At 53.4% G+C, this 24,988-nt stretch overlaps 21 protein-coding genes across 21 annotated transcripts; 9 read left to right on the forward strand and 12 right to left on the reverse strand.

The window, feature by feature from the left end:
• Positions 1–387: 387 nt before the first annotated feature.
• On the forward strand, positions 388–2,382 carry OGAPHI_002438 (uncharacterized protein; the record flags this gene model as incomplete). Its single annotated transcript, XM_046203309.1, has 2 exons — positions 388–1,934; positions 2,067–2,382. The coding sequence occupies 2 exons, from the start codon at positions 388–390 to the stop codon at positions 2,380–2,382; spliced, it is 1,863 nt and encodes a 620-aa protein (XP_046063098.1).
• On the reverse strand, positions 1,365–1,694 carry OGAPHI_002439 (uncharacterized protein; the record flags this gene model as incomplete). Its single annotated transcript, XM_046203310.1, has 1 exon — positions 1,365–1,694. One exon carries the CDS (start codon positions 1,692–1,694, stop codon positions 1,365–1,367), a length of 330 nt encoding a protein of 109 aa, XP_046063099.1.
• OGAPHI_002440 (uncharacterized protein) lies at positions 1,968–3,083 on the reverse strand (the record flags this gene model as incomplete). Its single annotated transcript, XM_046203311.1, has 1 exon — positions 1,968–3,083. One exon carries the CDS (start codon positions 3,081–3,083, stop codon positions 1,968–1,970), a length of 1,116 nt encoding a protein of 371 aa, XP_046063100.1.
• Positions 2,443–2,796, forward strand: OGAPHI_002441 (uncharacterized protein; the record flags this gene model as incomplete). Its single annotated transcript, XM_046203312.1, has 1 exon — positions 2,443–2,796. One exon carries the CDS (start codon positions 2,443–2,445, stop codon positions 2,794–2,796), a length of 354 nt encoding a protein of 117 aa, XP_046063101.1.
• Positions 3,084–3,315: 232 nt separating the features above from the next.
• Positions 3,316–4,770, forward strand: OGAPHI_002442 (uncharacterized protein; the record flags this gene model as incomplete). The annotated part of the gene is made up of 1 exon (XM_046203313.1): positions 3,316–4,770. One exon carries the CDS (start codon positions 3,316–3,318, stop codon positions 4,768–4,770), a length of 1,455 nt encoding a protein of 484 aa, XP_046063102.1.
• An 87-nt stretch (positions 4,771–4,857) lies between these two features.
• Positions 4,858–6,042, forward strand: OGAPHI_002443 (uncharacterized protein; the record flags this gene model as incomplete). The annotated part of the gene is made up of 1 exon (XM_046203314.1): positions 4,858–6,042. One exon carries the CDS (start codon positions 4,858–4,860, stop codon positions 6,040–6,042), a length of 1,185 nt encoding a protein of 394 aa, XP_046063103.1.
• On the reverse strand, positions 5,292–6,008 carry OGAPHI_002444 (uncharacterized protein; the record flags this gene model as incomplete). The annotated part of the gene is made up of 1 exon (XM_046203315.1): positions 5,292–6,008. One exon carries the CDS (start codon positions 6,006–6,008, stop codon positions 5,292–5,294), a length of 717 nt encoding a protein of 238 aa, XP_046063104.1.
• Positions 6,043–6,110: 68 nt separating the features above from the next.
• On the reverse strand, positions 6,111–7,082 carry OGAPHI_002445 (uncharacterized protein; the record flags this gene model as incomplete). The annotated part of the gene is made up of 1 exon (XM_046203316.1): positions 6,111–7,082. One exon carries the CDS (start codon positions 7,080–7,082, stop codon positions 6,111–6,113), a length of 972 nt encoding a protein of 323 aa, XP_046063105.1.
• Positions 7,083–7,763: 681 nt separating this feature from the next.
• On the reverse strand, positions 7,764–10,067 carry OGAPHI_002446 (uncharacterized protein; the record flags this gene model as incomplete). Its single annotated transcript, XM_046203317.1, has 1 exon — positions 7,764–10,067. One exon carries the CDS (start codon positions 10,065–10,067, stop codon positions 7,764–7,766), a length of 2,304 nt encoding a protein of 767 aa, XP_046063106.1.
• Positions 8,505–13,921, forward strand: OGAPHI_002447 (uncharacterized protein; the record flags this gene model as incomplete). Its single annotated transcript, XM_046203318.1, has 4 exons — positions 8,505–8,561; positions 8,920–9,233; positions 9,332–9,875; positions 10,187–13,921. 4 exons carry the CDS (start codon positions 8,505–8,507, stop codon positions 13,919–13,921), a joined length of 4,650 nt encoding a protein of 1,549 aa, XP_046063107.1.
• A 1-nt stretch (position 13,922) lies between these two features.
• OGAPHI_002448 (uncharacterized protein) lies at positions 13,923–15,155 on the reverse strand (the record flags this gene model as incomplete). The annotated part of the gene is made up of 1 exon (XM_046203320.1): positions 13,923–15,155. The coding sequence occupies one exon, from the start codon at positions 15,153–15,155 to the stop codon at positions 13,923–13,925; it is 1,233 nt and encodes a 410-aa protein (XP_046063108.1).
• Positions 14,620–15,198, forward strand: OGAPHI_002449 (uncharacterized protein; the record flags this gene model as incomplete). Its single annotated transcript, XM_046203321.1, has 1 exon — positions 14,620–15,198. One exon carries the CDS (start codon positions 14,620–14,622, stop codon positions 15,196–15,198), a length of 579 nt encoding a protein of 192 aa, XP_046063109.1.
• A 283-nt stretch (positions 15,199–15,481) lies between these two features.
• Positions 15,482–16,732, forward strand: OGAPHI_002450 (uncharacterized protein; the record flags this gene model as incomplete). The annotated part of the gene is made up of 1 exon (XM_046203322.1): positions 15,482–16,732. One exon carries the CDS (start codon positions 15,482–15,484, stop codon positions 16,730–16,732), a length of 1,251 nt encoding a protein of 416 aa, XP_046063110.1.
• On the reverse strand, positions 15,886–16,485 carry OGAPHI_002451 (uncharacterized protein; the record flags this gene model as incomplete). Its single annotated transcript, XM_046203323.1, has 1 exon — positions 15,886–16,485. One exon carries the CDS (start codon positions 16,483–16,485, stop codon positions 15,886–15,888), a length of 600 nt encoding a protein of 199 aa, XP_046063111.1.
• Positions 16,733–16,862: 130 nt separating the features above from the next.
• Positions 16,863–17,684, forward strand: OGAPHI_002452 (uncharacterized protein; the record flags this gene model as incomplete). Its single annotated transcript, XM_046203324.1, has 1 exon — positions 16,863–17,684. The coding sequence occupies one exon, from the start codon at positions 16,863–16,865 to the stop codon at positions 17,682–17,684; it is 822 nt and encodes a 273-aa protein (XP_046063112.1).
• Positions 17,685–17,696: 12 nt separating this feature from the next.
• OGAPHI_002453 (uncharacterized protein) lies at positions 17,697–18,497 on the reverse strand (the record flags this gene model as incomplete). The annotated part of the gene is made up of 1 exon (XM_046203325.1): positions 17,697–18,497. The coding sequence occupies one exon, from the start codon at positions 18,495–18,497 to the stop codon at positions 17,697–17,699; it is 801 nt and encodes a 266-aa protein (XP_046063113.1).
• A 115-nt stretch (positions 18,498–18,612) lies between these two features.
• On the reverse strand, positions 18,613–19,668 carry OGAPHI_002454 (uncharacterized protein; the record flags this gene model as incomplete). Its single annotated transcript, XM_046203326.1, has 1 exon — positions 18,613–19,668. One exon carries the CDS (start codon positions 19,666–19,668, stop codon positions 18,613–18,615), a length of 1,056 nt encoding a protein of 351 aa, XP_046063114.1.
• Positions 19,669–19,913: 245 nt separating this feature from the next.
• Positions 19,914–22,580, reverse strand: OGAPHI_002455 (uncharacterized protein; the record flags this gene model as incomplete). Its single annotated transcript, XM_046203327.1, has 1 exon — positions 19,914–22,580. One exon carries the CDS (start codon positions 22,578–22,580, stop codon positions 19,914–19,916), a length of 2,667 nt encoding a protein of 888 aa, XP_046063115.1.
• An 88-nt stretch (positions 22,581–22,668) lies between these two features.
• OGAPHI_002456 (uncharacterized protein) lies at positions 22,669–24,898 on the forward strand (the record flags this gene model as incomplete). Its single annotated transcript, XM_046203328.1, has 2 exons — positions 22,669–24,200; positions 24,562–24,898. 2 exons carry the CDS (start codon positions 22,669–22,671, stop codon positions 24,896–24,898), a joined length of 1,869 nt encoding a protein of 622 aa, XP_046063116.1.
• Positions 22,815–24,074, reverse strand: OGAPHI_002457 (uncharacterized protein; the record flags this gene model as incomplete). The annotated part of the gene is made up of 3 exons (XM_046203329.1): positions 22,815–23,298; positions 23,578–23,751; positions 23,908–24,074. 3 exons carry the CDS (start codon positions 24,072–24,074, stop codon positions 22,815–22,817), a joined length of 825 nt encoding a protein of 274 aa, XP_046063117.1.
• Positions 24,205–24,981, reverse strand: OGAPHI_002458 (uncharacterized protein; the record flags this gene model as incomplete). Its single annotated transcript, XM_046203331.1, has 1 exon — positions 24,205–24,981. The coding sequence occupies one exon, from the start codon at positions 24,979–24,981 to the stop codon at positions 24,205–24,207; it is 777 nt and encodes a 258-aa protein (XP_046063118.1).
• Between the last annotated feature and the right edge of the window lie 7 nt (positions 24,982–24,988).

Below are 24,988 nucleotides of genomic sequence, written 5' to 3' on the forward strand. Positions count from 1 at the left end.
CCTTGATATCGGTCCTGATCAACACTTATAACAACAAGCAAAAGTCTACGTTGTTACCGGACCTCCCAGTCACGATTTATTTGTCTGCTACCGGCTGCCTCCATTTCTCCGGATGAGTCAAAGAAAAGAAAGAGATGATGGCTATTCACCACGCGAATCACTCGCAAATCGTCTCTGACAAGGTCGCATGCGACGCCAAGCCCATCTACACCTCGACCCACCGCACATATGGCCGTTTCAGCACTGCACACTCGCTCATCAGCCACAGTTTGCAAATATGCTGACCGACTCCGACTCGTTCTTCTCTCGTCGCACCTGATTACCTAAGTTTTCGGAGACGAAAATATTGGCAGGAAATTTGGCCGAGTCACAGATCTTGAATTATTAATGTTTGCCAGACTCGCAAAGCTGCCTGTTGCTAGAACGACCAGCCGTCTTGTTCGGTGGTCGTCCAACGTGCGTTTGACTTCCGAGTCGTATCCACAAGTGCACCGCCTCGACTTTGGCCAGGTGACTCCAAAAACTGTGGATTTCTTCAAGTCTGTTGTTGGAGACTCTGCCGTGATCACCAACGAAGACGACCTGCTTTTGTACAACGAGGACCAGATGCGCAAGTACAGAGGCCAGTCACGTGTGTGTGTGAAGCCGAAAAACACCCAGCAGGTGTCTGAGATCGTTAAGTACTGTAACGAGAACAAGCTGGCTCTCGTGCCTCAAGGTGGTAATACAGGTCTTGTTGGTGGTTCTGTGCCTGTTTTCGATGAGATCGTGCTGTCCTTGAGCAGTATGGACAAAGTGCGGTCTTTTGATTCGACGTCGGGTATTCTGAAAGCGGACGCTGGACTCATCTTGGAGAATGCCGACAATTTTTTGGCCGAAAACGGATACATCTTCCCTCTTGATCTGGGAGCCAAGGGATCGTGCCACATCGGAGGAAACGTTGCTGCTAATGCTGGAGGACTCCGTTTGCTCAGATACGGCTCTTTGCACGGCTCCGTTTTGGGTCTTGAAGTCGTGCTACCAGATGGTACTATTTACGACAGTATGAATGCTTTGAGAAAGGACAACACCGGTTACGATCTGAAACAGTTGTTCATTGGCTCCGAAGGTACTTTGGGAGTGATCACCGGTGTTTCTATTCTGTGTCCATCGCGTCCAAAAGCGGTCAACATCGCTTTCCTTGGTCTCGAGTCCTACGACGCTGTTCAAGAAACGTTTAAAAGAGCAAAGTCGGAGCTGTGCGAGATTCTCTCGGCTTTTGAGTTCATGGACAGACAGTCCCAGGTCCAGAACAAGAGATTCTCCAAGAACACCCATCCTTTGGCCCAGGACGACCCGGACGTCGATGTTCCTGAGTATCCATTCTACGTTTTGATCGAGACGTCTGGTTCTTCCAAAGAGCACGACGATGCCAAGCTCGAGACTTTCTTGGAGTCCATCATGGAAGAAGGAATTGTTTCTGATGGAGTTGTTTCGCAGGATGAAACACAGCTCAAGGCTCTGTGGAACTGGAGAGAAGGTATTAGCGAGGCCTCCAACATGGACGGAGGAGTGTACAAATACGACGTTTCGCTGCCATTGCCGGTCATGTACGATCTGATTGAGGTTTTGAGAGTGCGTTTGGACGAGCACGGATTGCGTTCTGCCTCTGACGCTTCGAAACCGGTCGTTGATGTTGTCGGATACGGCCACATTGGAGACGGAAACTTACACGTCAACGTTATTGTGAGAGAATACAGCAAGACCGTGGAAAAGTGTCTGGAACCGTTCGTGTACCAATGGGTCAGCGACCACCACGGCTCGATCTCGGCAGAACACGGTCTGGGCTTCCAAAAAAAGAACTACGTCGGCTACTCCAAAACGGACGTCGAGATCGCCCTGATGAAACAGATCAAACACAAGTTCGACCCGCAGGGAATCATGAACCCGTACAAGTACGTGTAAAAGATAATTTTAAACCTATGAACCTAATTCTTGTCGTCGTCGGGGTTGGCCACCTTGAGCACTTTTTTGTAGTAGTCAGCAGCATCGGCAAGCGACCCGTCACTCAACCGTCTTCTGCCGAGCATTATTCGTCCAGACCCGGAGTTGGAGTTGTCAGAGGAATACATATCATCGTCAGGAGAGGCAAATGGGTCGCGGTTTGACTTGAGAGCCTCTTCGTATGCGAGATCGTCCACTGCGGTGTCGTCAGCGTTATCCCCGCGCTTTCTGAAGATGAGGAAGAAGATCAGGCCAATGATCATCGAAGCACCCACTGCTCCGCCCACTGCACCTCCGATGATGGCACCTTTGTTCGAGGACGATTTCGAGTTCGAGCTTCCGCTAGAGGCAGATGCGGACGCGGAAGCTGAGGCAATTGGGGTCGATTGTGTCACGTAGATCACCGACGTTTCCTTGGACCCGTCCTGGCTGACTGTGGAGGTGAGCACCTGTGCTGTCATGGACGGCGAGGAGGTGCTCGAGTTCTCTGATGTTGTGGACGACTGCTCGGTGGACGAAGATGAGCTTGTTGTTGCTGCGGCCTCGGAAGAAGAAGAGCTTTCTGACGTTGTGGAGCTGCTGGCGGCGGTGCTGGAGCTGCTTTGTGTCGAGCTGCTTTGTGTGACTGTTGTTTGTGCGTTATTTGATGATGAGCTCGAGGATGACGATATGGTAGAGGAAGAAGCTGTAGAAGAAGACACAGAGGTCGAGCTGGATTCGGCGGACGAAGACGAGGCCGTGGATGATGAGGCAGCAGACGAAGACGACGACGAGTCGGAATCGTCACTGTCGTCTGTTCCGTACACGGTATAGGCACCGTCTCCACCGCATTTCTCTTGCGGATAACCCACGCAATTCACATTACAACTGCTGGAAGAGGTGGATGATGTTGGCTTGTCGTCTCCGCAGTAACATTCATTGCCTCCACTGAGAGCAAAGTACTTATATGATGAACATTCGGACGAACAGTACGAACTTGTCTGCCACGTATATGTACCCTTGGAAACGAATGAAGAAGGGATCTTGGAAAAACAACCCAAGCTATCGACAGCGGACGACGCGGGTATGAGCGCAAGAATAAATAGAACGTGAGCTTTCATGGTATAACGAAGGTCTGGGGTCGCGCTGGCGCGAAAAAACACTGAACAAACGGTTAGGTGTAGCGCAAACAGTGAAGAAACCGCTTTTGTTTGAGAAAAGTTTTCAAAGGAGGTGAAAAGTGGAATGGGGCGCGACCGCGTCGCCCCAGGTCGATCGACTGTGTCGTGTTTTTTTTTTTTTTTCGGCTGGGGTGCGGGAAAGAAAAATCAAAAATTATTGTTGTTTCTGCCAATGCACACCACTGTTCCTGCTAGCGAGTCGGCAATTTACGACGAGCTGACTGCCATTAGGCAACGGCTTTCGCTCATCAAGCGCGACCACAAGACATATATGAATTCCAAGAGCATAACCGAAATATACGCCCAGGTTCTGGACAAGACGAAACAGTTGCGGGCGATCCGGTCAGACACCAAGGACTCGGAATATCTTCCGAACAAGGTGGACGTTTTGGTGGACGAGATCTTCCATCTTTTGAGTCTTTGTTTTGTCACGTGTGGCCTTAAAAACACCGCTCCGGGCACCTATGCCTCGCTCTCCACTGTTCAGCGACTGTTGGAACATTTGAACGAAAACGAGATATTCACGCACCAGGATTTGAACCCGATCAGAGAACGGCTGGACGATATTGCCAACATCATCAATGCGGACGAAACAGCGTCTCCGGAGGAGGTCAAGCTGCTGAAAAGCAAACTGGAACAGTCCAATAAGGAGTACGCAGTGTTGGAGGACAAAATTAACAAGCTGCCGGAAAACGTGCAGAAAATCATGGACAAGCTCATCTCGCTCAAGTACAGAATCCTGGAACTCATCACCAGCGAAGAGACTGGAAACCGCAAAGAGTTGAAAGTGTTCACCAAACAGTTGGAAGATATCCAATTGCAATGCGAGCTGGAGTTCTCCAATTGTCAGCATCCGAAGGGAGAAGGTCTTTTGAAGGGATTGATCGACGACTGCCACTATTTAATCCAGGATTTCCAGATCGGACAGGACATGGTGAGTCCGGACCTGGCTGAAATTTACAACAAGTTGGAGAAACTCAAGAGCACGCTAGAAAACCTGTTGGTCACCAGAAGATGGGTGTTACGGACAACTGACATTTTCAACTACCAGCGGGATCTTAACAACATCGATGCGCTTCGTGTTGATGGATATTTTGGTAAGAAAGAGCTTCGTGGTCAGTCCATATTGCTATATCTTCTGAGACGTTGCTATGCGATTATTTATAAACTTTTGGAAAGTTCAGAGCCGGTGAGTGAAAGTTTACAGCCATTGCACAACCAGTTGACAACGGTTCGCAAGTGCTTGCTAGATTTAAAGCGGATGGGAGGCGTTTCTTCGATCAGAGAGCTGTATCCGTTCCAAATGAAGCTTGCATCCATCGATAACAAGCGTGATGACGGGAAATTTATGATTGACGGACAAATTCCAGAGGGACAAGGGACGCTGAACGCGCTACTGGCAGAGTGTTTTGACATTGTGCACGAGCTGAAGATCGAGTTTTACGAAAAAGACGATTCCGAAAAGAAGGACGACGAGACAAAGTTCAAGGCTAACGTGATTGGCACCAAGGCACAGGAGACGAATTATGACTATAACATAGTAGAAGGCGGAGAAGATTACGAGGAGGACAATTTGGCAGGACTAAACGAAAGTATCGGGGAGAGTGAGACAGACGGAGACTTATAACACAATTACCAAGGTCAAATAGATATCAATGAATATAGTGAAATAGGAAAAGAGTAAAAAAAATAATTTATTTTATTCAAGCTAGCCATGTTTTCTGGGGCCCCAACAACAAGCGCCAGATTCGACGAGTTTGTCGTACCAACCGTGCTGGAAGCCTCATTAACGCCAGAACAGATCGAGGCTGTGCAGGTGATGGTGCGAATCGAGGAAATCAACCAGATGATCCAGAGGGATTCTTTTGTGCCTCCCACAAGAACAAGGTCGCCTTCTCCGCCTCCTGTTTACGACGCCAGTGGAAAAAGAACCAATACTCGCGAACAGAGGTATCGCAAGCGTTTTGAAACCGAAAGAGGCCGTTTGATAGAGATTGCACTGCGAAACGTCCCAGATTACAGACCTCCCCCAGATTACAGAAAGCCTTCCAAGACAAGCGAAAAATTGTACATTCCATCCAGAGAACATCCTGAAATCAACTTTATTGGGTTGTTAATGGGGCCCAGAGGTAACACATTGAAGCGAATTCAAGAGAAAAGCGGAGCCAAGATAGGTATTAGAGGAAGAGGGTCTGTTAAAGAGGGACGAAATTCTGCGTTGGTGAGGACCGACCAGAACAATATGGACGACGACTTGCATTGTCTGATCACAGCAGACACAGAAGACAAGATCCAAAAGGCCATGAAGCTTTGTGGAGAGATCATCAAGAACGCTATCAGTGCTCCAGAGGGCCAGAACGAGCATAAAAGAGACCAGCTGAAGCAGCTGGCAATTTTAAACGGAACACTTCGAGTCTCCGAGGAAAAAGTTTGTTTGAATTGTGGAGAAAAGGGACACAAACGGTACGAGTGTCCCAACTTGGGGAGACAGAACTTTGCACAGTCTTTGGTTTGTTCTCGGTGTGGAAACATTGGGCATATTGCAAGAGATTGTAGAGCCGATTTGGAGGAAACGGCCAGACACGATAGAGAGCTCGACATGATGATGAAGGATTTGACTGGCGAAGCAGATGGGTACGTTGAGCCGGATGCCAAGAGACAACGTTTGGAAGGAACGCACGAGAACAATGAAAACGCTCCGTCTGCACCAGTGTCAACGGCTCCGGCTGCCCCTACTGCTCCTGTGATTGCAGCTCCGCCAGGAATGAGTTTCGGCACTGGTGCTGGTCCATTGACGGGTGCACCTCCTCCGCCAAAGATGACTCCGCCGCCAAGACTTGCACCTCCACCTCTTCCTAAAAACATCAAGCTTCCCTTCCCGAAAAAAGAGGAAGAATGATCTACAACACAAGCATACATTGTCTTCGTTATCGTTACTAGGTATATTTGGAGCGGGCCCGGGCGCTTCTAGGCGTATGCGCATTCCAGATGTTTTTTCGCACAGCTCACACAATCTGAAGACGAGCTACCCTCCAGTTTGATGCATTTGATTTTCTTGTACCTGCAAGTGTTACACGAGGTTTTCTTTGGGTGTTTTCCAAAGTTCGTGTCCATGACGATAGGAAACACCGGGTCCTCCTTTACGTCCTCTCTTTCTGGGGTGTGATGCATGCGCTCTGACTTGTTGAACTTGATAATGTCGTTTCTCGTGAAGCCCTTGGAGAAACAGCAGGTGAGTTTTTTCGAGCTGCACGCGGAGCACGGCCGGAACTTGAGGTACTTGAACTGGCTGAGCTTGCTGTTGAACCGCTGATTCTGATACTGGTCGGTGTCTATTTGGAAGTACTGGTAGCGGTGCTCGTCCTCGTACAAGAAGTTGCAGTTGGCGATCTCAGACACCTGCGGAGGCACCTGGGAGGTTATTTTTGGCAGATCTGCGAGCACAAAGATCTCGGAGTCGCACTTGATTTTGCGCGAGCGACAACAGTCGCACGAAGGGCCGGATCTCTGTCTCTTGGACGCCGTGGACGGCGAGGCCAGCTTGATGGAGGTGAGGTTTATTGGTGTGACTGGCGGAGGAGACGGCGAGGATTCGTTAGGGGTTGTTTCGATCACCACGTTGGAGATCTCGAGTTTCGGCGAGGTTGCCGCGGCTTTAGGGGCCAGCACGTAGTTGGGCGACGTTTGCGGTTGTGTTTGGACGCTCTGCATGGCCGCCGTCTGGATCAACAGGTCGAACTTGGACCCTGGTGCCATGTGGTGTTCAAGCTGGCGGGGTTGGGGGACCGGTAGCGACAGCTTTGGAAGCGAAGGCAGGTTCAAACGGGGTGCCATGGCAAGCGCAGCATTGTACGTTGGGATGTTGTCGTTAAGACTAAGAGAGTAGTTCGACAGGTCGGTGATGGGGACCCTCGACTTGACGTAGTTGTGGATAGACATTGATAGTTGCGAGATTACAGGAAATACTGCGGAATATATGTAGTTGCCGTGTAAGGAGCATGGAGCAGGATAATGGACTACAGGGTGTCCTGTGAGTGGGGGAGGAACTCCGACGTCCGTAAGTCCGAAACGAGGGAGGTTTTCCGATTTTGGAGCCTATGCGCGGCGCGCGAAAAAACCACTTGAAAAAACAGATGATGGGGTACTTGGTCATTTGCGACGGCATGATTGCTTTGGTGTCTGGGCGGGGCAGGATGGGTGGGAAAGCGTTGGGGATTGTTTTGCAAAAACGCCAGCTTGTCCGCTCAAGTTCTGCTACCATAGCAACTCTCCAGCCAATCGCACCGGTCTCGAGGACCGTTTTTTGGAATTAGGTTCCGAATTTTTACGGACTCTAAAAAAAAAATGGGGTGCAGAGGGCGGATATCGGCAGATAGCGTGCATGACGGAGTGGCCACCCGGCATTGTGGAGTTCCTGAAATGTCTTGCGATTGGATAGCCTCCCAGTCAGACTACCTTTACTCCGAAATCCCCAAATAGCCAAAACAGTCCGCATTGGGTATTTTGTCGGGATCGGAGCCGTATCACGTCACCGGACTATCATGACTCAGGAATCATGGAGCGAGCCAGTCCAATATGACGTCATGACAAAATTGTGGTCGATACTCTTTATTAGCTTATTTACACCGTCTGGCTCTTCTGGTACGCCTCAAACAGCCTGCGCTGCTGCTCCTGCAACTTGATCAGCTTCTTTTTGGCGCTCTTGGTCACCTCCTCGCCGCCAACAAGCTTCACCGGCAGTCCGGTCTCGTCCCATTCCTCGTACACTTTTCTGTACTCGTCGGATTTAAACATCTCCTTTGGGTCGATCCGGGCCTTGGCCAGCCGTTCTTTTTCCTTTTCTTCTTTCAGTTTCAGCTGCTCCAACCGCCGTCTTTCCTTTTCCAGCTGCTGCTGTTGTCTTTCTTCTTGTTGATTTAGCAGCTCCTGCTTCTCCGTCTCGTTCAGAAATTTCACCAAGGCTCCTTGGCCGGACCGGTCGTCAAGCGACACGTTCAGGTTCAGCAGGTCCTTGTCCCGCAAAGTGTCCGTAGCCTCCAGGAAAACTTTGTAGTCGGCTTTGGCGATCGCAGAACTCCGCACCAGATCCCGGAAATTCGAGAGCACCTTGAGATACGGCAGCAGCTGTTCTTCCAGGTTCGAGCCCGTTTGTGCGCCGGATTCGTCTTCCCAGCCGAGTCCGTCCTTCCGCACGTCGAAACCAACAACAGACAGGATCCGCGTGATGTAGAGAGCGCTCTGCACAAGAACGTCCACCCTCAAATCGGCGCCAACAGAGCTGATGTAGTTGTTGGCGCTGTTGACCTGCTCCAGCAGCGAACGCAGAGCCAGCGGAGTGGACAAATTGTCGCAGAACGCAGCATGAACGTTTCTCTTGCACTGTTCCAGGTCCGCAGCAAGCTGTTTCTCGTGGACGCCGTATTTCTTGGAGATCACCTCGCCCGAAGCCAGACGGTGGTCGTTGTCGGCCTTGAGCGCACGCACGTTCTTGAAGAACTTGCTCAACGACGACTCCATCGACCGCACCTCGTTCAAAAGACTCTCCTTGAAATCCAGCGAGTTGTTCCATTGAACCAGTCCAAAACACAGCCGCAGCTGGCGAGAAGAGTACCGTTGCAGAGCCTCCTCGATGGTGATGAAGTTCTTCAACGACTTGGACATCTTCTGTCCCTCGATATGCAGATGGCCGGTGTGTAGGAAGTAGTTGACCCACTGTTTGCAGTCGAAATGGGCCTCCGACTGGGCAAGCTCGTTGTCGTGGTGCGGGAAGGCCAAGTCGATTCCTCCCGAATGGATATCCATCTGGGACCCGACGAAATCAGAGGCCATCACAGAACACTCGATGTGCCATCCCGGACGGCCGTGTCCCCAGGGCGACGGCCACGATGGCTCGCCCGCCTTGGAAGCCTTCCACAAGGCAAAATCGGATGCGTTCTGTTTGCCGTTCGCAGCAGACAACGAGCCCTCGCCGTCCGCAATCAGCTCCATGTTACCTTTGGACCACGGCTGCAGCTTGGCGTACTCGTGGGCCGGGTCCTTGTCGAACTTGGCCACATTAAAATACACAGACCCGTCCGGTGTGGCGTACGCGTAGCCTTTCTCCACAATCTTCTCCACAAACTCCACGATCTCCGGGACGTATTCGGACACTCTGGTGGTCACCGATGGTGGCAGCACGTTCAGAGCAGCCATGTCCTCGTCGAACTTGCGTTCCCAGTACGACGAGCACGCTTTGAAGATCTCTGGGTCGGTAACTGTGGATCCGAGCTCCTTGTCGAGTTTCGGAACAAGAACGTCCTGGATGTTGGCGAAGAACGATTCCAGGTCGGTTCCGTGTTGCAACTCGTTGGATGCGGCAACGGCGGCCTTCACATGCATAGGCAATTTGGGCTTTTGCACACCCAGAGCTGCCAGATCCAAGGTCTTGGCCCAGTCAACAAACGAGCCAGACCCGTCCCATTCGGGGATGTTTTTCGAGATGTACTCTTGCAAGGCGGTGGCCACGTTCTTCTTGAGCTCGGCCGAGATCTCGGTATGGGACTTCTTGTACTGGGCAAACAAATACTCTTGTCTGGCCTTGATGATGATCTTGTCATCGATATCTGTCACGTTCTGGATAAATCTAACGTTGTAGCCAAAATAGTCCTGCATGATTCTTCTGTTGATGTCGATGGTGACATAATTTCTGGCGTGGCCCATGTGGCTGGAGTTATAAACGGTGGGACCACAGCTGTACCAGGCAACCTCCTCGTTGGAAGTAGGCACAAACGGCACTTTGGACCGCGTAAATGTGTTGTATAGCACCAGCTGGGCTGGTTTCTGGGGCTCGGGCTGGATCCACGTGGTCATGAACTGTCTGGACAAGGGGAATCTGGGTTTGCAAGCGATGATGGTTCTTTGTCCGAATTGTGACCAATTTTTCATCAACAAAATTTTATTCTTGGCTTATGTAAGTATTAGTGGTGATGGCTAGCATATACAAGTTATCAGTTTCTGGGGTTCGATCGTTCAGCGGGGACACCCACGAGACGATCCAATTTGAGCGGCCGCTCACTTTGATTGTGGGCACCAACGGATCGGGCAAGACCACCATCATTGAGGCCCTGAGATACGCCACTACGGGGGATCTCCCTCCCAACTCCAAGAACGGCGCGTTTGTGAATGATCCGGGCATGACGGGCGTGACAGAGACAAAGGCCCAGGTCAAGCTCGCGTTCCAGAACGTCAACCAGACAAATATGGTGCTGACCAAGTCGCTGGCCGCGTTCAAGAACTCGCGCACCAAGAACACGAGCTTCAAAACGCGCGAGAACCAGCTCGTTGCCGTGCACAACGGCGAGAAACAGACGGTCACGTCGAAAATGGCCGACATCGAGGTGGCGGTGCCGCAGCAGCTCGGCGTCTCGCGCGCCGTTCTCAACTACGTGATCTTCTGCCACCAAGACGACAGTCTGTGGCCGATCAGCGACTCGGCCAATTTGAAGAAGAAGTTCGACGAGATCTTCGACTCGGTCAAGTTCATCAAGGTGTTGGAGACGTTCAAGGTCATTCAGAAGGAGATGAACGTGGATATCAAGGTGCTGAACAACAGTGTCGACCATTTGCGCAACGACCGCAACAGAGCGCACAATAAAACGGCGCAGATCGACGAGTTGAACCGTCAGGTGGACCAATTGAACATGGAGTCGGATTCGCTGTCAAAGGAGATCGAAACGGTGAACCGCGAGGCCGAGAAGCTGTTCACCTCGAACCAAGACTACGAAAAAACCATTAATCGACTCGAATATCTTAAACAGCAGGAGGTTTCTTTGGGACAGCAGATAGATATGATCCGCACCACGACGAAACCTGTGAGCGGGTCGATGGATGATATCCGGTTGCAATTGGACAATTTCGCCAATATTCTTGTGGAGAAGAAGTCGGAGATAGATCAGCTCAAGTCGCAGCTGGAGACACGCAGTTTGGACCTGGAGACGAAAAGAGAAAACTACAATTCGAGTGTATTGGAGTCGGGTCGGTACGCTGGTCTTTGGGAGCAGTACGAGAGGAATCTGGCCGAGATCCAGCGATTGGAAGCCGGTTTCGATCAGAAGCGACTCGCTAGTTTGACCGCGCTGTTTGAGGACAAACAGAGCCATTTCAAAACTGTTGTTGAGGACATTGAGTTTGAGGCCACAACGGTGAAAGAGGAGCTCGCAAAGGAACTCCAGCATGCCGAGTATGTGCGGAAAGACATTGCTAGTTTGGAGGCCAAAAAAAGCGAGCTTGAACGAGTTTTGGCCTCCTCTAGTACAAACCAGACAAAACTGCAGAATGAGCGAACTCTATTGGTTCAAGATGAAAAGGAACTGGAAGACTACCGCCAGCAACGCGTGCTGGCTACCGTGAACGAGAAGATTTCGCAAACAGAGGCGCAGATCCGCCAGGTCGAGGTGAAACAGGAAGATTTGTTTCGCAAAGTTGGCCAGACCAGTCGACAGTCTGACGCGATGGCCAAGATGCATTATTTGAAGAAGTCTCTGGAAGGAATAGAAGAGAAGCTTGAGTCTGCCTTTGGCAGGCTGGGCACTAATAGTGTTGAGCAGTTTACGAGCAGTTACGAGACGATCAAGTTGGAGTACTCCCAGCTGGAAGAAGAGCTGAAAAGTGAGCAGCATGCTCTTTCTGAGCTGAAAAATAGTCATCAGGTGCATTTGCAACGGTCGCAGGAGTCTTCGGAGCAGATTGCTGTGCTAGAAAAGGAGATTACCACCGTTTTGGGAGCCACTCCAATAGACCAGTACGACGAGGTTTTGGAGGACGCCGAGTACGAGTTCAACGACTGCGACGGAGGAGTCAAGGTCCGCGAGTACTGCATCAACTTTAATAAGCGAGCGATCGACCTGGTGAACCACAAGAACGCGTGTTTACTGTGTCACCGGGAGTTTGGTGTTTCTGACGAGAAGAGCAAAGTTCTGGAGCTTCTTTCGAAACAGACCAGCATTCTGGAGAATAATAAGAGCGCCGAGGATGCGTTGAAGGCTGCACGGAAACGACTCGAGACAGTGAAGGGGGTTGCTGGGAAAGTGGAGGAGTACCGCAAGCTAAAGAACCGAGAGGACGGGGTGTTGAAGCTTGTTGAGGAGTTTGCGTTAAAGACGGAGAAACAAGCGGCTATAGTCAGTGCGAAGAGCGTTCAGATTGAAGAGAAACGTGGCGTCAAGAGCCAATTTGATGCGTTAATATCGACGGTTGACGAGATTGCTCGTTTGGAGAGCGAAAAGAGCGTTATTGAAAAACAGCTCACGAGCTTCAAGTCTGAGCTTTCTGTTTATGGAGAAGAGCTTCAGAGCATGGAGGAGCTAGAAATTGCTCAGTCGGATGCCAACAGTGAGGTCAGACGGTTGCGGCTGGTTCTGGAACATCTGAAAGCTGAGCGTGAACAGAGTTCTCGCAAACTGGCCACTTTGGAGGGGCAGATCAAGGACCGCAAGCTGGTCATCATGGAGCTGGAAAAGTCCGACCTGGATAACGTGAACGTTCAGAACTCGTTGCGGGAGGTAACTGTGGAAGTTCAGCAGTTGCGAGACTCGGTTATTGAGAAAGAGAAGCTAATAAGTCAACTGAAAACCAGCCAAGAGGAATTGTTGCAAAAACTGCAGACGACGAACGACCAATCGCGCCAGGAATTGGACTCCATCTTGCCCGAGATCGAGCGTCAAAAGACCATTCAGCGCGACATCGAGTCTCTGCGCACGGTGGTGCGCGAGTTTGAGGAAAAGTATCCGAAAAAGGTGAGTTTCGAAGATTTGACGTTGGAGCTCAAGGAAGGTATTAAAAACGAGGAAGTTGCTATCAAACAGCTTGCGGACCAACTGCGCACGCTCGAGCACGCTGTGAGCGACGCAGACAACGAGGAACGCAACCTGCGGTACAATCTGGACCTGATTTCGCTGGAAACCCAGCAGGCAGAAACGCGTGCCACCATCGCCGAACTGTCGCAGCAACAGGCCGAGTCCAAACGACAGGAGTTTGTTTCCAGGAGCCGCGAGCTGCAAGCCAGACAGTCCGAGCTCCAGAACCAGTACTCCACGAAACTCGGAGAAATGACACAGCTGTCTCGCCAGATCCAGTCGGTCAAGCAGGAGCTGGCACGTGACTACAAGGACGTTGACCAGAAGTACACCAAGGAGTATGCGAACTTGCAGACGAAGCTGTCGATGGTGACGGACTTGTCGACGTACTACAAGGCGATCGACAACGCGGTGATTGAGTACCACCAGGTGAAGATGAAGGAGATCAACCGGATTGTGGACGAGCTTTGGAAAAAGACGTATATGGGCAACGACGTGGACACCATCATGGTGAAGGCGGACCCCATCAAGTCTACTGGCTCGTCGCTGACACGCTCGTACAACTATCGGGTGGTGATGGTGAAGAACGGCACGGAGCTGGACATGCGGGGCCGGTGTTCTGCTGGCCAGCGAGTGCTGGCCGCGTTGATTATCCGGCTGGCTTTGGCCGAATGTTTTGGGCTCAATTTCGGTATGATTGCGCTGGACGAGCCAACCACGAACCTGGACGACGAGAACATCGAGTCGCTGGCCAAGGCGTTGAGCAACATCATCCAGGAACGCGCTAGTCAGAAGAACTTCCAGCTGATTGTGATCACTCACGACGAGAAGTTTCTGCGGTACATGAACGCAGTGGACTTCACAGACCATTACTACAAGATCATCAGAAACGAGAGACTCAACTCGACGATCAACCGTGTTGAAATCAGTCAATTGGACGATTAAGCTATCTACCGGACGAGTTTAGACGCTCTTGCAACACCTTCTTGAGCTTGACGTCTCCACGGCCCTTTTTCCACAAATAAAGAGCCTCTATCGCATAGTTTTTAACACTGAGGTTGCGCTGCTTGTCGGAAGCAAACTCATTGATGAGATCCATGATGTTGAGATCGATCACCAACCCCCAGCATTTGCGCTCAAACTCCGCGAGTTCCTGTTCTTCGTCCTGCTGGTCCACCACTTGGAACTTGGCCTCGCCCAATTTATACAGAATACGGCCCAGACTCCGCAGAGCTATGCACCGTTGCCCGGCAAAAGACGACCGCAGATAGTGTGCCAGCTCCGCGAGCGTGTACCCTGGCAATTCTGGGTGTGCCGAGTGGTGGTGGAGCTCGCGAGCAGACGCTAGTTTGTCCAGGTTCTCCGACGTGACCAGATCTCCGTTCAGATCGAACCGCAGATCGGCGATCGTGTCGTAGGCTATTTCGTTCGGGGTTTCTGGCGCGGCCTTCATCCACTCGAGCTGTTTCGGGTCCTTGGGCAGGTCCGGGAAGAACTTGGCGTGCAGCTTGTCGTTGAAGTCCGGGTCGTTTAAATCGAGCTTCTCCAGCTTCTCCAAGGTGGACGGCTTGGGAAAATGCACAGACGCCTGTTTCAGCCGCTGGGCCTCCTCGAACGACGGGCCCGAGTCGTCCAGGTACTCGATGTCCTCCCAGTCCTCGTCCTCGTGCGGCTCGGACGAAGAGCTTACAGGCATTGCCAACGGCGACGACGGCTTGACGTACTTGACGGACGCCTCGTTGTTGAAGCGCACTTTTTTGTCGGACGACGACGACGACGCGCTGTTCTTGCGCAGCGCCGGCTTGAGCTGCGGGCTGGACACGGCCGACCCGGGCTCGCTGTCCACGGCAGGCCTGCCCTGGTCCAGGTCCTGGGGACGGGCCTTGTTGAGCAGCATCTGGAGGATTTTCGGGTCCAGCGTGCTCACCAGCTCCTCCTTGGCCTGCATTCGCTCCTCGGGCGACATTCGGCTGAGCTTCTCGACGTTTTCCAGATGGATCTGTTCCTTTTCCGAGAGGTGGGTGTCAGCAGGCTTGTCAACGGGCTTTTTTGCGAGTCGCTGGGCAGGCTTGCGCTTCGACGCGAGCGGGAACCCCGTCGCCGGCCGCGGCACAAACGCCACGGGCGCAGAAACCTGGTCGGACGTGTCGTGCTCCACAATATCTCCCAGCAGATCCATGACGGGCAATATATTAGCTGGAAAAATTAGGCAGCGTGGATAATTACACAGCCGTGCGTGGCCGGTGGGGGGTTGGGGGCAGTGCGAAAGAGTGCAAATGGCCTCAGACGGGAGAAGTCACACAAACTTGCCGGCTCCTACTGGCTCCCACTGGCTCCCACTGGCTCCTACCAGCTCTGTGCCTCCCTCCCTCCTGCTCACCCCGTCCCCTGCCTGATCCGATTCCGGGTAAATTCTATTTTTTTTCCGTCCTCCCATATAAATTCTCCGGGTCCCGTTTACTCACCTATATAATCCCTCGTGTCCCCAGTGTCAACCACATTGCCATGACAAGATCGTTCTCCACCCAAAACATCCCGCAATTGCCCCCAGACCCGCTGTTCGGCCTGAAATCCAGATACACAGAGGACTCCCGCTCCAACAAGGTCGACCTCGGTATAGGGGCCTACAGAGACAACAGCGGCAACCCGTGGATCCTGCCCTCGGTCAAACTCGCCGAGAACCTGCTCCAGAACTCCAAGGACTACAACCACGAGTATCTGCCGATCTCCGGGTTCAAATCGTTCACCGACGCCGCAGCAAGAGTCATCCTGGGCGATGACTCTAAAGCAATTGTCCAGGACAGACTCGTTTCCATCCAGTCGCTGTCGGGAACAGGCGCTTTGCACATTGCCGGTAAGTTCCTCAAGGACTTCTACGTGTCGGAGTCGTCTGCTGAGCCTCCGTTGATCTACGTTTCGCAGCCAACTTGGGCCAACCATATCCAGCTATTTGAGTACATTGGACTGAAAATTGCTACGTACCCGTATTGGGACGCGAAAACCAAGTCGCTGGACCTGGACGGGTTCCTGGACGCAATTAAGAAGGCCCCACAAGGGTCTGTGTTCCTGTTGCACGCCACAGCGCACAACCCAACAGGACTGGACCCGACCCCTGACCAATGGCTCAAGATCCTCAAGGCTGTGGAACAGGGCGGCCATTTGGCTCTGTTCGACTCGGCGTACCAGGGCTTTTCGTCGGGCTCGCTCGAAAAAGACGCGTGGGCCGTGCGCGAGGCCGTGGACAAACAGTACCGGTTCCCGATCGTGGTCTGCCAGTCGTTTGCTAAGAACGCAGGCATGTACGGCGAACGGGTCGGCGCAGTGCACGTGGTGTTGCCAGACCACGACGCCGCACTCAACAAGGCCGTTCTGTCGCAGCTGTCCAAGATCGTCCGGTCCGAGCTGTCGAACCCGCCAGCGTACGGAGCCAAAATCGTGTCGTTGATCCTCAACACCCCAGAACTGAAAAAACAGTGGGAAGAAGACCTCGTCACCATGAGCTCGCGCATCTCGAAGATGCGCAAAACACTCACCGCAGAGCTCGAAAACCTCGGCACCCCAGGCACCTGGAAACACATCAGCGAACAGCAAGGAATGTTCTCGTTCACGGGGCTGTCGCCAGCCCAGGTCGAGCGACTCGAGAAGAAACACGGCGTGTACCTCGTGGGCTCCGGCCGCGCCAGCATCGCCGGCCTCAACGAGGGCAACGTCAAGCACGTCGCCCAGTGCATCGACGAGGTGGTTAGAGCCGTGTAGCTGTATAGGAAATCAATTCAAACTCAACACCCGTGCACCAGCAACCAACCCTGTGTGGTCAGCCCTAAATCGCATTTCACATGAAAATGAAAACACATTAATTTTGCTTGTCCGCTTGCTTCTTGCCCCGATGTCTAAAAGAACCACCCGGTCCACGAATAAGGCGTCTATCCCGGCCCCCTCCTCGGCAATTGCCGACTCGTCAGACTCTGAGATTGTTCCGCAGGACCTGGCCAAAAAGAGCCGGTCGTCCTCGATGTCCTCGATCTTCTCGCTGGCAGACGACCCGCTGCCGCCTCCAAACGAAACAGACATCATCGCGTTCACCTCGGACAACAGACACTTCTCGTTCGTCCGCAACCTGCACATGGCCGACTTCATCACCATGTTGAATGGCTTTAGCGGGTTCTATTCGATCATCTCGTGTTTGCGGTTTACGCTCACCAACAAGCCGCATTACGTGCAAAGGGCCATCTTTTTCATTCTGTTGGGTCTGTTCTTCGACTTCTTCGACGGCAAGGTGGCCAGATTGAGAAAGAAGGCGTCGCTGATTGGCCAGGAGCTCGACTCTCTTGCGGACTTGATTTCGTTTGGCGTGGCCCCGGCCTCCATTGCGTTCACCATCGGAATGCAAACCACCGTCGATGTGTTGTTCTTGGCATACTGCGTGCTCTGCGGACTCGGTAGACTTGCCAGGTTCAACGTCACCGTGGCAAACATCCCTAAAGACCAAACCGGCAAGTCCAAGTACTTCGAAGGACTGCCGATCCCAAGCTCGTTGTGGATCGTGTTTCTGATGTCTTTCCTAGTGACAAAAGAGTGGTACGCAGACCAGCTGCCCTTCGGTCTGCTCTGGGAGGGAACTTTCTACGAGTGGCACCCACTCAGTTTCCTGTTCTTCCTCCAAGGATCCGTCATGATCAGCAAGAGTCTCAAGATTCCAAAACCTTGATCATTTATGTATTCATCTAAATGGCCTTCTGCCCTTGACCTCCCACTTATCGTCCTCCTCTGTACTTGCTGGCCGCACACTGCTTTTCTTGGCCGAAGACAGGTTCAAACGGCTGTTTTTTGGTGCTGGCGTCGACGACTGCGACCGCACAAGTGTCGGGATCGACGACTGTCGTCTCGCGGTGGCTGCTGCGCGCGTCGTGGGTTTGCGGATCGGCGTCTGGCGCGCCTGCGGGGGCCTGTTCTGCACCGGCGGCGGCATCACGCTGCGGTCCTTGCGCTCGCGGTCCAGCTTGCCGATTTCTGTCGTCAAAGCGTCGATCTTGGCCTGGATCTCGTCAGCCTGCTGTTTCTGGCTCCAGGTCTTGGGTGTGGGGGCCTCCTCGAAGTTCACGCACCACGCGTTGATGTTGAGCCCGAACAAAAACGACCCAAACGACTCGTTGAAGTTCGTCAACGACTCGTGGATCTCGTTCAGCCGCAGCAGCTTCATGTGGATGCTGTCGAGATGGTCAATGAACTCAAACTGCCGAGCCTTGTCGAAGAACGGCAGCTCCGACTCCCCAACAACACCCCCGTCAGATCCACCCTCGTTGCCGTCGCTGTGACCCAAGGATCCAGGAGTAGACAGCCCCGGCGGCTGGTGCTGCGAGTTGTACGGCGAAGAAAGAGGATAGTGCTGCTGTTTCCCGGCAGGAGACGTGGACGTGCCGATCAGGTTGGACGACCGCATGCTGCGTCGATGCTGGTTCGGCGTCGCCGGCCGCACCACCGGCAGCCGCGAGCTCGTGCTCTCGTTGTCAAACGGCTTCATCTGCGGTTGTTTATAGCGAAAACGCGTACCCTCTTTGTTTTTTTGTGATTAAATATTTATTTCCTCAATTTCTGCGCTTACATAAGCGCTTACGCAGTATATACAGTCGGAAGCACTAGCCCAGGTACTTGTTGGCGTGCTGCATCTTCTCCATCTTTGGGTTCACGATCTTGCTGTTTCTGATGACGCGTCTGAGCAGGATCGCCGAAACAACGCAGATTCCCCACCACGTGACCAGATATTGCAGGTGGTTGTTTTTGTAGTCGAGCGTGGGTGGTTTGCCGAGCGGCACGCCTGCGTTCATGAACTGCAGCGGGCTGAACTCCAGCTCGTCGTCTGCAGCCGGGGCCGGCTGTTCCTCGGGCTTGGCCCGGCTCCAGAACTTCCACCACGGAACCTGCTCCGGCTCGGGCTTTGGTAGCCACTCGGGTCTGTCTCTGAGGTTCTGCACCACAACGGCGTAGATGGGTCTCGAATGCAGCTCCTCGGCCATGGCATCGATGTCCAGGTACGTGTACAGCTTGGAGCCTTTTTCGTGGTCCATATGAAAACGGCCCTTTTTCGGTGGAACTCTTAGTAGACACTCGATGGTGATTTCGCCCTGTGGACACGACAGATGCTGCAGCCGTCTGTTGCCAGGCACCACCTTGTCCTCTCTAATCCAGCCGCGGTTCACCAGAACTTCGCCTGCTCCGTTGGACTGCACAAACGGACACATTAGAACGTACCCCTTGAGGCCGTTTTCGACGCGAGGGCCCACAAACACCTCTCGGGAGTAGTCGAATTCGCCGGTGATGAGCACACGGCGATACTCAAAGTCGGCCAGCTGGTCGGGGGTGATCGACTTGGGCAGAGGAAGCGGCTTGTATGTGAGTCTGTCCTCGCAGTCAGCAACGAGCCGGTTTTTCCACTTGAGCCGCTGAAACTGCCAGCAGCCAAGGAAGAACGTCACCACCGGCGTGAGACACAGCAGCCCGAAAAACACCCGCCTGCTGTGCTTGGCCTCGAGCTCTCTGCCCTTGGTGAGCTGCTTGGTGGTTTTCATGGGGTCCCAGTCGATGTTGTCTGTCTTGACGGACGCATGGCGTCTGTGCAGACGGCCGACGCGCAATTTCGTCGGCGACGGCGGGGAGATCCGCAAAATAGACCGGATTCCAAACACTTTGCTCATGAGATAATTTTGTCAAATTATTTCTACAACAAAAATTATGTCGTTGAGATGGTGGGTGGTGGGGGCAGGAGAATTAAAGTGGGGGTGCAATGGGCAGAAACTATCGGGGAGAGAAAGGGATTCGGTGAATGGGCAGTACTGGGAAGACTATGACATAGCGCACCGTGGCAGTATTCTCCCGTCCACCCTTGCATTTACATATCCACCATTATTAATTTCACCATTAGTCACTATGTTACACTATGCTACACTCCCTCTCTCCCCACAACTGCATCCCGCAATAGATCCACCCCCGTCTTGGTAGCACGCACGTCCTTCATCACCGCACACCACCGCTCCCCCGAGTGCGGGTCGTGCTCCACAAACCTGCGCTCCAGCTCTGCAATTTCTGCCTTGGTCCCGTGCTTCCGCAGAAACGCATAGTACTCCATGTAGTAGTCGCCGTACCCCGGGTCCTGGTCGTAGCACGCGTCAAAAAACTGCTTCGCCTTGGCAATCTTGCCCGACACCCACATGTCCCTCGCAATGGCAAGAATCACCACCGGGCTGTCGTTGGTAGCGTTCAGTGCGGCCCCGTAAAGGTTCTTGCGATGCGTCTTTTTCGCAAACAGTATGTTCTGTCGCCAGAGCACCGCAGAGGTGCCCAGTCTCTTGAGCGCAGCAGCCAAGATCCGCTCCGCCTGCGACCGGTTATTTGCCCGCTCTTCCAAAAGCACCCGCTCCAGGTACACCAGGTCGCTGTCCGGGCTGGCAATCAGTGCCTGGTCCAGCACCGACCGCGCCTTGATCAGGTTGCCCTGTTTCTCGTGAACTCGGGCAAGGTGCACCCACAGCAAATCGGCTTGTACACACGCAAACGTGCCCTTGTAGTAAGCCTCTGCCGCCTCAGCAAGCTCGTTCTGCTCCTCCATGATCTGGCCCAGCTGCAGGTGCAGTTTCTGTTCTTTCGGGAACAGCGCCAGCCCCGTCTCGGCAAGCTTTTTCGCAGCCACCGGGTCGTTGCTCTGTCGCTCAAACGTTACGCTCTTGTACCACACGCGCGCGGACAGCTTGCCCAGCCGGGCACGGCACTTGGCGTACGTGTTTCTGGCCTCGTTGGTGTCCTGCAACCGGATCAGAGCAAACCACAGGTCTTCGCAGTCGGGAATGGCTTCCAACCCTTCATTAATCACGTCCCTGGCTTTTTGCACATCCCCATCAAGCTTCCACTTGTCCTTCGCGTACATCAAATAAAACAGCTTGTTGGTGGGGATTGCCCGCGTGGCCATCTCGTAAACCACATACAGTTGCTCGTAGTCCTTTAGCTGTTTTTCCAACCGGATAAAATCCATCCAGCTGGCGGTGTCGTCCGGGTAGTTGGCCGTGATGTACATGAACATCGACTTGGCGAGCTCGGGCGACCTTTCCAGAGCATCTGCGCGCCAGAACTCCAGCTTGTCCGTTTCAGGAACTCCCAGACTCATGCTGTTGAAAACAATGGCCCTGGCTACCAAAGGCAGGTTCTTTTGCTCGCACTCGAGCGCAATGCCCAGCCACTTCTCGCGGTCCAGTGCCGTGCTGGCAAAACACCGCTCCACCAGTCGCGTCACCTTCACCTCGTTTTCCGTGTGTATTTCCTCAAACTTGGCCAGCTCCACCCAGATCACGTGCGCGTCACCGGGAGCCACTTTGGTCAGCGCCTGCTCCAGCACCTGTCTTGTCTTGCCGAGCTCTGCGTACTTGAGCCACAGGGACACGCTCTCCGGCACCAGCTCGACAGCCTTCTGCAGCATGCGCACGGCCATGGCCGTGTCCGGCTCGTACTTCACCACCTCGAGCCAAAGCTCTGCACACGCGGGCAAGAACTCCAACGCTTTCTTGACAATGCGTTTCTTCGAGACACTGTCTGTCTCCAAGGAGGCCGCACATAACCATAGCCTGAGCGACCGCGCGTTGAATCGCACCGCCTGCGCAACAATCACCTTGCAAACACCAACGTCCTGCTTATTCATCTCAATGTTCACCAGCCACGCCTCCTCGGACTTCGGGCACCGCTCGCATCCTTCCTGGATAAGCTCTCGTGCGCGACGGAACCGTTTCGCCTCAAACTCCAGCCGCGCACTGGCTATCCACGTATCGGGTCTGCGTGGATTGGCCTCTCTCATCTTGGCAAACAGCGCACGTGTCTTGGCGTAGTCGCCGATCTCGGTGGCAATGCGGTCGCCCGACTGTGCCAGGCTTGCCAAGTACTCGTCTGCGTCCACCGAAACGACGGCCGACTGTTCCTGCACGTTCATCAGCTGCCCGGCCAAAACTTTCTCCTTGGCCACCGAAACGCCTGTCAGGTCCACGTCGTCGTCCTCGTTGGTCACATTTGCAGTGCCCGCAGGCCCAGAAACAGACACAAGGTCCGAGTTCCGATAGAATCTCTGTCGCTCCTGCAATTCTTTGCGGGCTCTCTTGTTGCGTTTGGTGAAATCGCCCGACTCGGGAAGATTCAGCCATTCATCAGTGGACACCTCTGCCAATTGCTGCTTGTAGTCCTTGAACTCCTCGCCAATGGTCTGGATCGATTGCCCGATACTAATATCCTGGGCCTGGACCCTGCCGTCAGAGTCTACGACGGCAGAACGCGCTCTTTTCGCTGCTCTGGCCTTTTTCTGCTGCAATTTCTGCTCGATAGCGTCGTAGATCTGGTCTGCATCGTCATCGTCGTCGCGCAGACCGCCAAAAACACCCGCCTCGTCCTGATCAGCGTCCAGAAACCGGTCCTGGTCGCCATCGTCCTTGTCATCGTCGGACGCAAACGAGCCCGCAGGAAGCCGTCGAACGGTGCCCAGGTCTGCTTGCGTGGTGAATCCAGTGGCACCACGGCCCAGCCCGGCAATGTACCCCGGCGGCGGCTCCTGGTCAAGAAAACTCCTCCGCTCCATAGTTTGAAGATAAATGTGTGGTTTATTTCCCTTTCGAGCCAGGCTAAAAAAAAAATTTTTGAAAAAATATCTTAATTTTTTATTCAGCATGTCCAAAAGAGCAGCAGACGACTTTGGCGCGGCCAATTCCGCCAAAAGAGACGCCAACGGCAGCACCGAGCGGAGAATCGAGGACCTGTCCGACGACTACCGGTCGAAAGTCGAAGGAGATATGGAAGACCTTTCTGGAGACGACTATGAGAGCGAGGGAGAAATCATCGAGATTGACACCTCTGGGGAAGAGGACAACGACGAGGCGATGGAGGAGACCCAGACCGAGTCCGCACACACAGACAACCAGCCAGAACAGTCTTCGCAGCAGGACGGCCAACAAGAGCTGTATTTACCCCACAGATCCAGACCTTTGGGTCCAGACGAGGTGTTGGAGGCAGACCCCAGCGTGTATGAGATGTTGCACAACGTCAACATGCCATGGCCATGTTTGACTCTCGACGTTTTGCCCGACAATCTTGGATCGGAAAGACGCGGGTTCCCGGCCAGCATGTACCTTGCTACCGCAACACAGGCCCAGAGAAACAAGGACAACGAGATGATTGTGATGAAGCTTTCGTCGTTGGCCAAGACTTTGGTGAAGGACGACGACGACGAAGAGGATGAAGACGACGAAGACGAGGAGGACAACGACCACGACCCGATCCTCGAAAGCGAAACCGTTCCTCTTAGCCACACAACCAACAGACTGCGCGTTTCTCCATTGGCGCAGAAGACGGGCAAGTATTACACTGCCACCATGAGCGAGAACGCAGAGGTGCTCGTTTTCGACCTCAGCGCACAGATGAAGGCCTTCGACACGCCGGGATACGTGATCCCGAAACAGAACAAGCGGCCCGTGCATATTGTCAAGAACCACGGCAACGTTGAAGGGTACGGTCTGGACTGGTCTCCGTTGGTGGATACGGGCGCATTGTTGAGTGGTGACATGTCCGGAAGAGTTTACCTGACGAACGGGTCCAACAGCAAGTGGACCACCGACAAGACGGCCTTCCAGGCCAGCAATGCATCGATCGAGGACATCCAATGGTCGCGGTCGGAAACAACGGTGTTTGCTACCGCAGGCACCGACGGATACGTGAGGATCTGGGACACGCGGTCCAAGAAGCACAAGCCTGCGCTGAACGTGCTGGCTTCGAAAACGGACGTGAACGTGATCTCGTGGTGCGATAAGCTCGATTATCTGCTTGCGTCTGGCCACGACGACGGTAGCTGGGGGGTTTGGGACCTGAGAAGCTTCCAGCCGGGCAAGCAGCCATCGCCTGTGGTTTCGTACGACTTCCACCGGTCTGCCATCACTTCGATTGCGTTCAACCCGCTTGACGAGTCCATTGTTGCTGTTTCTTCCGAGGACAACACCGTGACGCTTTGGGATCTGGCTGTGGAGGCCGACGACGAGGAGATCAAGCAGCAGAAGGAGGAGTCCAAGGACCTGTCGGACATTCCGCCACAGCTGCTGTTTGTGCACTGGCAAAAGGACGTGAAGGACGTGAGATGGCACAAGCAGATTCCAGGAGCACTGGTCAGCACTGGAACAGACGGTTTGAACGTGTGGAAGACCATTTCTGTGTAATTAGACCAATAAAGGCGACCCATCGTTTTGCTGTTCAGGGTGTGTTTCGCGGAAGTACAAGCACATCAGCAGTAGAATGAGCTGTAAACTTGCGGCCGTAAAGTATGGTAGCCAGCTGCTCCATCTGGAGCCCGGTTGCATGAACAACGAGTAGCACCACAGATAGCCCCCGGGAGTTTGCAGCATCATCATGTGCACCGACAGACTGCCCGGGTGTTTCAGAACGTAGGTTGTGTGGATTTGCGGGAGATATTGTCCGGTAGCGAGCACTGTGGAGACGAGTCCGCTTAGGTTTGCGAATTTGAGTGTTTTTGAGTAATCTGTGACAAACACGAGAAAATACACCGCAATTGCGAGGTTGACTCCCGCATACACCAGAAACCATTTGTACGACCTGGCGATCTTTGCCCCGTCCGAATCCGGGGTCTCTATTCTGGGTCTTGTCAAATGGGCACATAGAACCAGAATCAGGGTATATCCCACGGTTTGGACTCCGACCTGGATCAGACCGACCTGCGAGTTGAGACATTGGAACCTGTCGAGCTCGGAAACACAGCATTGGCGTGCTGGGGCGGTTGTGAGCAGCAGATTCACAAAGGCGGAGAATCCAGACGTGGACCCCAGGAACAAGAACAGTGGCGACAATCCCTCGCTTGTTCGTCTATTGATGATCTTGACGTGCTGGGGGACATAGGACACGTAGATTCCCAACGCCAGAAGAACCCCCACCAAAAACCCCCACACTGAGGGCGATTCGTAAACAAGACACGATTCCATGATAAAA

This window comes from Ogataea philodendri, assembly GCF_020536065.1.
Source record: "Ogataea philodendri strain CBS6075 chromosome Unknown scaffold1, whole genome shotgun sequence".
Lineage (NCBI taxonomy): Eukaryota > Fungi > Ascomycota > Pichiomycetes > Pichiales > Pichiaceae > Ogataea > Ogataea philodendri.